The sequence below is a fragment of the Balaenoptera acutorostrata genome, chromosome 20, assembly GCF_949987535.1.
Source record: "Balaenoptera acutorostrata chromosome 20, mBalAcu1.1, whole genome shotgun sequence".
NCBI lineage: Eukaryota > Metazoa > Chordata > Mammalia > Artiodactyla > Balaenopteridae > Balaenoptera > Balaenoptera acutorostrata.
In genome coordinates this window covers 45,149,524-45,160,819 of record NC_080083.1, presented here as the reverse complement: position 1 = coordinate 45,160,819, position 11,296 = coordinate 45,149,524, and the positions used below count along the sequence as shown (strand labels likewise).

The window sequence follows — 11,296 nt, the reverse complement described above, 5'->3', positions numbered from 1 at the left end:
GAATGGGTCCCGCTCCCACCCACTGGCTGCCGACCTCCTCCCGCCAAAGGGTCCAGTTCAGGGACAGGCCGGCACCGTAAGACACCTATCCTTCGGCAGAGAATTATAATCGTCTTACTCTCTGGCTCACTCGATGAAATCTTTGAGTAAACTGTCCACGCTTTGTTACATAATTCCTCTCAGACTAAGGCTCTCCATTTTATACTGGACACAAATCGCGGATCAATATTATTCTGTATGGGAATTCGGTACTCAGCACAGGTGGCTTTTTGCACAGTTACAAAAATAAATGTAGCCTTTATTACCAATTAATAAAATAAAAGACATAATTAACCCTAGTATAGGGAAGCAGGATAAGGTGATTAAATGCATAACAAGTGTGCGTTACTTTCTCTCTGGGGAAAGACTGGGTTTTAAGCATAACAGTGTCTGGCATCATAAGTGCTCAAAAATATAAATCCAAATTCATTTTAAGCAGAGTTAGGAATTAGCAGAACAAGGAACTGGCCCAGCTAATGTGTGGGTCAAGAGTCCCTAGGACTTCCTGGGTCAAATGAGGGCTTCTGGTGAAAGAGAAGGGAAAGGGGTAAAGACAAGGAGATGGATCCCATGAGTCTGGGTTTTTTGTTTTGTTTTGTTTAATACCTGACTAAAAAATAATAGCAAACGACTCCTGAAAATCTAGAATTGTAATAAGATTACTACATGATAAAAGGGAAGCCATGAAATAAACAGCTTCCATTATATTTTCTTTTAAGAGCCAGGGAGCATACTGGTAGTTTGGTCCTGACTACTAAAATCATTTGACTTCAACACTGCACTGCCCACATCAGAGACTGTAAGCAGTGTAAATGGATAGATACCCTAGATCCTATCAATAAACCCAGGCCCCTCCACAACTAGCCAGATTCCAAGAGGAAAGAAAAGCTGACCTGCCTTACTGTGTTACTGGATAACAAGATACAATGTGGTTCTATTACATAGTAAAGTCACTTACCAAACAAGATATTCTAACAAAGCTAACTACTTTTTTTAAAAGCATGTAAAAATTATACATTTGTACATATACACAATATACTTTACAGTTTGAAAGATAGTCCAAATAGTTCAACAGCTCATTTAGGGGGTTTTTTTGCATTGTTTTCCCTTCCAGATTCTTTGTCACTCCCTTGGCTCTGCCCTAATCTGACATCATCTGTCACATTATCTACTAAATCAAGTAAATGTTTGTTTACCCTGGTAAGCACAAACTATCTGGGTGACTCTGGGGAGAGAGGTTTCTGAAAGGTCCAGTCTATTCTGAGGTGATAGAATAGGTTTGTTCACACAGGTGGAGGGAAGAGGCATAAGGGAGCCTCCCTCCAGAGCAAGATGAGTGCTCACACCTAGATGTTCCAGTGCCCACCCATTTAAAAACTGTTAAGACCTGCTCTGCACCCAGCAAGTTACTGAGGGTCCCATAGAGCAAGTCACACTGGTTCTCAAAAGAAGTGGGCTGTTTTGGGAATCCATGGAGGAGAGTCACTTTGAACAGTGGTGGTTTGACATCTGTGGAAGAAGCCATTTGAACTCTTATAAAGAGAATTTTTAAGGGATCAGCAGCCTCCCTGGAAATTTCAGGAAAACCAGCAAGAGAGGGGATGGCTTTCATCTCTTCATAAAGTTCTTCTCCAGAGCTACTGAGGTTCTCTGTAGAGAGTAAATATTCCGCTTCACCCGATCTTCCAGAGAGGAGGTAGATGCACTCTCTAGCTTCATGCGGCTGGGAAGAGAAGACAGGTGAAAGTTAAGTAACAAGCATTTGTCAACCGGTCAACTCTCTGGCAGAATAAGAAGAAACAGGTTGCTAGCCATAAAGCAGCTGTAGAAGCACAAGCTCTCTTAAGCCCATGTAGATAACTTTCGAGTGACTCCATCTGGAACTCAATTTTTTATAAATATATAAGGAAAATGTATCTGTTTTGGAAAATAAGTCCAAGCTTCATTTGAAAAAGGCTTCCTGAGCCATGAATTCTTAGGAGAAGGCCAAGGAGATTCAGTGAAAATACCAATTCACCTCTCCTCCCCTCAAATGAAAAACATCCCACTGTCTGGCCAGAAGCTGGGAGTAGTAACAATGGTGTCTGGGGGCTGAGCTCCGCAGAGACACAGAAACACTGGGAACACAGTGAATGAACCAGTTGCCCAACTGCCTCCTTGGGACCATCGCCATGAAAGCTGATAGGCAGGAAAATGATGCACTCACTGGATAAACTTCCCATCCCGGGAGTCTAGCTTCTCCAGCCTCTGCTCCCGTTCGTCGTCCTTAGCGTGCTTCTTGAGGATGTTCAGCCTCTCTTCCTCCCGCCACTTGGCGTTTTCCATCATCTCTTGCCGTTTTCGCTCGAGCTCCTCTGATGAGAGCTTTCTGTTGAACACAAAAATCACCCTAAGGTCTACCTCTCTCCCAGCAACAACAACAAAAAAAAGAGAAACACCACAGGGAGAAGAGAAACCAGGTAGGACCCCAGGTTCTCCAGCCCATGGCTCTCTTCCCTCGGAAATGCCCAGCCCAGTGCCACACTCAGCATGAGTTTCCTTCCTTCCTAACATCTTGTTCAGGTGCTTGCACTCAAATTTCAAAGATTTTAGTGAAGGATTCCATACTCTCACTCAATAATCTCTGGAGTAATTATTCTGAAACAATAAATACAAAAAATAAATTGAGAACTAATCAGGAGCCTCAGGCTATGGCAATTATATTCCAGTTGTTTGCTCAACAACTTATAAAACAGGGGACTAAGTTCATCCATGTAACGGTTAACATCTACCACCTACCCACTAGAGGTGCTTAGAAATTCATGGATGTAGTGCGTGAGTATACCACTTTAGGACTAAGCTAGAAGCAAGATGCCTGAAGAATTCACCTTAGCCTCAGACAGTAACAGGTAGGTCTTTCCTGGCACTCACTGCAAATGAAGAGCAAGAAGAGGAGGTGATGAACCAGCTTGATCACTATTTACCAATGTCAGACATCCAAATCCATTGCTTCTCAAATTGGTGTGATGTACAGATCCCCCTTTAAAAGGAAAAATAATTATCGGAGTCCCATAAGGGAGTGGGACTCAATTTTTTCTCAATTTTGAGAAAATTAAGATATTAAAATTTGACATTTAGTTATCTATAGCAAAATGAAAAGCCTCCCCTTCAAAAACCCCACTAACTAAAATACATAAAAGCACAAGAAGATGGAAGAGGAAATAACACTAGATAAGAGATGTGAACAAACTGTCAGAAGATGGAAGTGGATGAAGGAGTAGTAACCACTTTAACAGATTAGAGGAAACTGAATCCTAAGTGCCTGATACTGATCAGAAGCAAGATATTCACACTGCAAAACCCAGGAAAGGTTCAGGGACTGCAGGCACCAAGCACTTTGGAGGGCGGTGCACAGGGTTGAAAACAAAGGAACTAATTTAAGGTCTGTATAAGGAGCAGTTAAGACATTCTGGGGTCCTCATGCCTGACTTGGGGAAGCCAGTGACTACTCTCCCAAACATCTACAGGAGACCCTCCAGAGGTCTGGAGGGTAGACCCTCCAGTAGTTTCTGAGAAATTGAACCACACAGGAGAATGACACCAGACAGCTACATGTAAAAGAATGAAATTAGAACATTTTCTCACATCACATACAAAAACAAACTCAAAATGGATTAAAGACCTAAATGTAAGACCGGAAACCATAAAACTCCTAGAAGAAATATGGCAGAGAGATTCAAGATGGCGGAGGAGTAAGTGGACGTGGAGTTCATCTCTCTCCACGGATGCATGAGGAATACATCTATAGATACAACAATTCTCACAGAACACTGGCTGAAAACTAGCAGAAGACCTTGGACACCGGAAAGGACTATAAAGATCCCTGCATAACTGGGTAGGACGGAAAAAAATGAAGGGAGAAGGAGAAGGAAAGGAAGCGGATGGGACCTACACCCTGGGGCGGGGGAGCTGAAGCAGAGGAGAGAGTCCTGAATTCGGGGAAACCCCGTCTCTGACGGGGAAATCGATTGGGACAGAAGGGAAGCATTTGAGGCTGTTGGAAGAGGGTGAAGCAGCCGATCTGTGGCTGACGGGACAGAGTGAGAAATACACAGATGGTCCGTACCATGGGCCTGTGTGCCCCGGACTGGGATTTGTGTTCACAGGTGTGCAAGGGGGCTGGGAGCTGGTGCGTGGGGATTGGAGAACGGGCCCAGAGTGAGAACTGCTGTTGGATGTGGGAAGATGAACTGAAGGAAGCAGGCGCTACTGCTGAGTCACATGCATGGGGAGGAGCCACTACTGTAACCTCTCTCTCCCCACACGCCGGTGCCTGCCAACGACAATAAAAGAAGCCCGCTCAGGGCTGGCCCTCACACGCCTGCTGCCGGATGCCAGAAAAACCCCGGCCAGGGCTGGCCCTCACGTGCCTTATGCCGGGCGCCAGAAAAACCCCGGCCAGGGCTGGCCCTCACGTGCCTTATGCCAGGCGCCAGAAAAGGCCCTCACTAGGGCCATATCTCTTGCGCCCATGGCTGCCGGCTTCCCTGTGCATTTGGCACGGCCCGGGCTCCCGCGATCCAAGCAGTCAGACCACCTCTGCACCCCATTCTCACAGGGGCAGACCCAAGAGCTCCAAGGCAGCCTCAGGACCAGACTCCTGTGGGTGGACCACAGAGGTGGGGATAAAACCAAAGCTGAACCCCAGGGACAGGGTAACTAAGGAAGAAGATTGAAAATCTTTCCATCAGCTATACAAGCTGCAGATTAAATCCCCAGGATCAGCTAGGTAGACCCTGCGTCTATGGAATATCTGAGTAGACAATGAGTGTTTCCCACAAATGAAGACGGTCTAGCTCTGGCAGCTGTGGACTTTGGGGGCAAGCACACACAGGAACTGGGCCAGATCAGAGTCTGAGTGGTGCTCACAGGGCCCACAGCAGGTCCAGAGACCAGCCCAGAGGCAGAGGAGCCTCTTGGGGAGGCAGAGGTGGGCTGTGGCTCATGGCGTGTGCAAGGACACTTACAGCAGAGACCCCAGGGAAACATAATTATTACTATTAATTTTATTATGTTTTGATTCATTCTGTTGTTGGTTCTAGCTTTTTTTTTGGTTTTTCTTTTCTTTTTTTGTTTGTTGTTGCTTTAGTTTTTTTTTTTCTCAGTCTTTTGGGATCTCCATGTTTTATTACATATTTTTATTGTTTATTGTTTATTTTTTTATACAATTCTATTTTTACTTTGCTCTTCTGTTGTTCTGTGTTCTTTTCCCTTATTTTTTTCTTCCTCATTTTCTTTTTTTTTTTATTTTTATTTTTATTTTTATTTTATTTATTTATTTATTATTTATGGCTGTGTTGGGTCTTCGTTTCTGTGCAAGGGCTTTCTCTAGTTGTGGCAAGCGGGGGCCACTCTTCATTGCGGTGCGCGGGCCTCTCACTATCATGGCCTCTCTTGTTGCGGAGCACCGGATCCAGACGCGCAGGCTCAGTAATTGTGGCTCACGGGCCTAGTTGCTCCGTGGCATATGGGATCTTCCCAGACCAGGGCTCGAACCCGTGTCCCCTGCATTGGCAGGCAGATTCTCAACCACTGCGCCACCAGGGAAGCCCTCTTTTTTTCTTTTTTAATTTATTTATTTATGGCTGTGTTGGGTCTTCGTTTCTGTGCGAGGGCTTTCTCTAGTTGTGGCAAGCAGGGGCCACTCTTCATCGCGGTGCGCGGGTCTCTCACTATCGCGGCCTCTCTTGTTGCGGAGCACAGGCTCCAGACGCGCAGGATCAGTAATTGTGGCTCACGGGCCCAGTTGCTCCGCGGCATGTGGGATCTTCCCAGACCAGGGCTCGAACCCGTGTCCGCTGCATTGGCAGGCAGATTCTCAACCACTGCGCCACCAGGGAAGCCCCCTCATTTTCTTTATTTTTCTTTTTATTATCTTTTCATTCTACTTTGTTTTTCTGTTGTCCTGTGTTTTTTCCCTTTTTATTTTCTTTCATTATTATTATTTTTTTAATCATTTTTATCGGTTTGTTCTGTTTCCTTGCTTTACTCTTCAGTTGGCACACTGCTTTGGTTTTGTTTTTAGATTATGTGTTTTTGTTAGTTTTAATCCTAATTGTTTGATTTCATTTTTGAGTTCTTCTATTTGGTTCTCTTGCTTTTTGTTTTATTTGGCTCTGTTTTTGTTTCTTTTACATGAGTATGTGTTTCCTTGTTTCTCCTCTTGTTTGTTTGATTTTGTTTTTACCATTTCTCCAGGGTTTTGTCTTTTTCTTTTTTTCTTTAATATATTTTCTATTTTATTTTTTTATATTTCTGTTTCTCCGTTGCTTTTCTGTTGTTCTGTCTTCTTTCCCCTTTCTCTCTCTTCTTTTTTTTATATCATTTTTTGTTGGTTTGTTTCGTTTCTTTGCTTCATTCTTCAGTTGGTACTCTGCTTTGGTTTTGTTTTTTGGTTTGGGGTTTTTGTCAGCTTTCTTCTTAATTGATTTTGTTCTTGGGTTCTTTTGTTTGTCTGGTTGTTCCCTTGCTATTTGATTTATTTGGTTCTGTTCTTGTTTCTTTTGTGTTTTGTGTGCGTTTTTCCTTGCTTCTGTTTGTTTGATTTTACTGTTTACCATTTGTCTGGGGTTTTGTTAGTCTTTTTTTTTAAACCCCCTTTATTGCTGGGATGAGCGACTTGCAGGGTCTTGGTCCCTCAACCACAAGTCGGGCCTGGGATTCTGGAGTGGGCGCACCAAGTCCAGGATGCTGGACGAATAGAGAATTCCTGGCCCCAGGGAAGATTAATCGCCGAGAGCTCTCACGGAGGCCTCTATATGAATCCAAGACATGGCTCCACCCAACTGCCAGCTGCTCCCAGTGCTGGATGCCTCACACCAAACAACAAACAAGACAGGAACAAAAACCCACCCATTAGCACAGAGACTACCTAAAGTCATACTAAGCTCACAGACACCCCAAAACACACCACCTGACATGGCCCTGGCTCAGCACAGGGAAAAGACTCAGCTCCACCCACCAGAACGCAGGCACCAGGCCCTCCCATCAGGAGGCCTACACAAGACACTGGACCAACCCCACCACCGGGGGCAGAGAAAAGAAGCAAGAGGAACTACGACCCTGCAGCCTAGGGAAAGGAGACCTCAAATACTGTAAATTGGACAAAATGAGAAGACAGAGAAATATCTTACAGACAAAGGAGCAAGATAAAAACCCACAAGACCAAATAAATGAAGAGGAAATAGGCAAACTACCTGAAAAAGAATTCAGAGTAATGATAGTAAAGATGATCCAAAATCTTGGAAATAGCATAGAGAAAATATAAGAAACGTTTAACAAGGACCTAGAAGAACTAAAGAGCAAACAAACAGTCATGAACAACACAATAACTAAAATTAAAAATACTCTGGAAGGAATCAATAGCAGAATAACTGAGGCAGAAGAACGGATAAGTGAGCTGGAAGATAGAATGGTGGAAATAACTGCCGCACAGCAGAAAAAAGAAAAAAGAATAAAAAGAATGGAGGCCAGTCTCAGAGACCTCTGGGACAACATTAAGTGCACCAACATTCGAATTATAGGCATCCCAGAAAAAGAAGAAAAAAAGAAAAGGTCTGAGAAAATATTTTAAGAGATTATGGTTAAAAACTTCCCCAACATGGGAAAGGAAATAGTCAATCAAGTCCAGGAAGCACAGAGTCCCACACAGGATAAAGCCAAGGAGAAACATGCCAAGACACATATTAATCAGACTAACAAAAACTAAAAACACAAAGAAAAAATATTAAAAGCAGCAAGGGAAAAGCAACAAATAACATACAAGGGAATCCCCCTAAGGTTAACAGCTGATCTTTCAGCAGAAACTCTACAGGCCAGAAGGGAGTGGCAAGATATATTTAAAGTGACGAAAGGGAAAAACCTACAACCAAGATTACTCTACCCAGCAAGGATCTCATTTAGATTTGATGGAGAAATCAAAAGCTTTACAGAGAAACAAAAGTTGAGAGAATTCAGCACCACCAAACCAGCTTTATAACAAATGCTAAAGGAACTTCTCTAGGCAGGAAACACAAGAGAAGGAAAAGACCTACAATAACATACCCAAACAATTAAGAAAATGGTAATAGGAACATACATATTGATAACTACCTTAAATGTAAATGGATTAAATGCTCCAACCAAAAGACATAGACTGGCTGAATGGATACAAAACCAAGACCCATATACATGCTGTCTACAAGAGACCCACTTCAGACCTAGGGACACATACAGACTGAAAGTGAGGGGATGGAGAAAGATATTGCATGCAAATGTAAATCAAAAGAAAGCTGGAGTAGCAATACTCATATAAGACAAAACAGATTTTAAAATAAAGACTATTACAAGAGACAAGGAAGGACACTATATAATCATCAAGGGATCACTCCAAAAAGAAGACATAACAATTGTAAATATCTATGGGCCCAACATAGGAGCACATCAATAAATAAGGCAAGTGCTAACAGCCATAAAAGGGGAACTCAACAGCAACACAATAATAGTAGGTGACTTTAACACCCCACTTACACCAAAGGACAGATAATCCAAACAGAAAATAAATAAGGAAACACAAGCTTTAAATGACACATTAGACTAGATGGACTTAATTGATATTTATAGGACATTCCATCCAAAAACAACAGAATACACTTTCTTCTCAAGGGCACAGATAACATTCTCCAGGACAGATCACATCTTGGGTCACAAATCAAGCCTCGGTAAATTTAAGAAAACTGAAATCGTATCAAGCATCTTTTCCGACCACAATGCTATGAGACTAGATATCAATTACAGGAAAAAAAACTGTAAAAAATACAAACACATGGAGGTTAAACAATATGCTACTAAGCAACCAGGAGATCACTGAAGAAATCAAAGAGGAAATCAAAAAATACCTACAAACAAATGACAATGAAAACAAAACAACCCAAAACCTATGGGCTGCAGCAAAAGCAGCTCTAAGAGGGAAGTTTATAGCAATACAATCCTACCGCAAGAAACAAGAAACATCTCAAATAAACAACCTAACCTTACACCTAAAGCAATTAGAGAAAGAAGAACAAAAAACCTCCAAAGTTAGCAGAAGAAAAAAAATCATAAAGATCAGATAAGAAATAAATGAAAATGAAATGAGGGAAACAATAGCAAAGATCAATAAAACTAAAAGCTGGTTCTTTGAGAAGATAAACAAAATTGATAAACCATTAGCCAGACTCATCAGGAAAAAAAGGGAGAAGACTCAGATCAACAGAATTAGAAATGAAAAAGGAGAAATAACAACTGACACCACAGAAATACAAAGGATCATGAGAGATTACTACAAGCAACTATATGCCAATAAAATGGACAACCTGGAAGAAATGGACAAATTCTTAGAAAAGCACAACCTTCCAAGACTGAACCAGGAAGAAAAAGAAAACATGAACAGACCAATCACAAGCACTGAAATTGAGACTGTGATTAAAAACCTTCCAACAGGGACTTCCCTGGTGGCGCAGTGGATAAGAATCTGCCTGCCAATGCAGGGGACATGGGTTCAATCCCTGGTCTGGGAAGATCCCACATGCCGCAGAGCAACTAAGCCCATGCGCCACAACTACTGAGCCTGCACTCTAGAGCCCGCAAGCCACAACTACTGAAGGCCGCATGCCTAGAGCTCGTGCTCCGCAACAAGAGAAGCCACAACAATAAGAAGCCCATGCACCGCAATGAAGACCCAACACAGTGACAAACAAAAAACAAATAAATAAATAAATTTATTAAAAAAACAAAACAAAAACCTTCCAACAAACAAAAGCCCAGGACCAGATGGCTTCACAGGCAAATTCTAGCAAACATTTACAGAAAAGCTAACACCTATCCTTCTCAAACTCTTCCAGAATATAGCAGAGGGAGGAACACTCCTCAACTCATTCTATGAGGCCACCATCACCCTGATACCAAAACCAAAGATGTCACAAAAAAAGAAAATTACAGGCCAACATCACTGATGAACATAGATGCAAAAATCCTCAACAAAATATTAGCAAACAGAATCCAATAGCACATTAAAAGGATCGTACCCCATGATCAAGTGGGGTTTATCCCAGGAATGCAAGGATTCTTCAATATATGCAAATCAATCAATGTGACATACCATATTAACAAACTGAAGGATAAAAACCATATGATCATCTCAGTAGATGCAGAGAAAGCTTTTGACAAAATTCAACACCCATTTATGATAAAAACTCTCCAGAAAGTGGGCATAGAGGGAACCTACCTCAACAAAATAAAAGCCATATGTGACAAACCCACAGCCAACATCATTCTCAATGGTGAAAAACTGAAAGCATTTCCTCTAAGATCAGGAACAAAACAAGGGTGCCCACTCACACCACTATTATTCAACATAGTTTTGGAAGTTTTAGCCACAACAATCAGAGAAGAAAAAGAAATAAAAGGAATCCAAATTGAAAAAGAAGAAGTAAAAATGTCACTGTTTGCAGATGACATGATACTATAGACAGAAAATCCTAAAGATGCCACCAGAAAACTACTAGAGCTAATCAATGAATCTGGTAAAGTAGCAGGATACAAAATTAATGCACAGCAATCTCTTGCATTCCTATACACTAGCAACAAAAAATCAGAAAGAGAAATCAAGGAAACACTCCCATTTACCACTGCAACAAAAAGAATAAAATACCTAGGAATAAACCTACCTAAGGAGGCAAAAGACCTGTATGCAGAAAACTATAAGACACTGATGAAAGAAATCAAAGACGATACAAACAGATGGAAAGATATACCATGTTCTTAGATTGGAAGAATCAACAATGTGAAAATAACTGTACTACCCAAAGCAATCTACAGATTCAGTGCAATCCCTATCACATTACCAATGGCATTTTTCACAGAACTAGAACAAAAAATTTCACAATTTGTATGGAAACACAAAAGACCCTAATAGCCAAAGCAATCTTGAGAAAGAAAAACGGCACTGGAGGAATCAGGCTCCCAGACTTCAGACTATACTACAAAGCTACAGTAATCAAGACAGTATGGTACTGGCACAAAAACAGAAATATAGATCAATGGAACAGGATAGAAAGCCCAGAGATAAACCCACACACATATGGTCACCTTATCTTTGACAAAGGAGGCAAGAATATACAATGGAGGAAAGACAGCTTCTTCAATAAGTGCACCTGGGAAAACTGGACAGCTACATGCAAAAGAATGAAATTAGAACACT

The 11,296-nt window shown here is 41.8% G+C and overlaps 1 protein-coding gene across 1 annotated transcript in view; it reads right to left on the bottom strand.

Annotated features, from left to right (window-relative positions):
- Positions 1–277: 277 nt before the first annotated feature.
- CWC25 (CWC25 spliceosome associated protein homolog) overlaps positions 278–11,296 on the bottom strand; it is a 35,935-nt gene continuing 24,916 nt past the window's right edge. Inside the window, exons 9-10 of the mRNA XM_007177521.2 lie at positions 2,246–2,407; positions 278–1,762 (exon numbers count right to left, since the gene is read on the bottom strand). Of these exons, the coding sequence (XP_007177583.1) occupies positions 1,648–1,762; positions 2,246–2,407 (277 nt within the window). The 3' untranslated portion in view covers positions 278–1,647. The remainder of the gene's footprint in view (positions 1,763–2,245; positions 2,408–11,296) is intronic.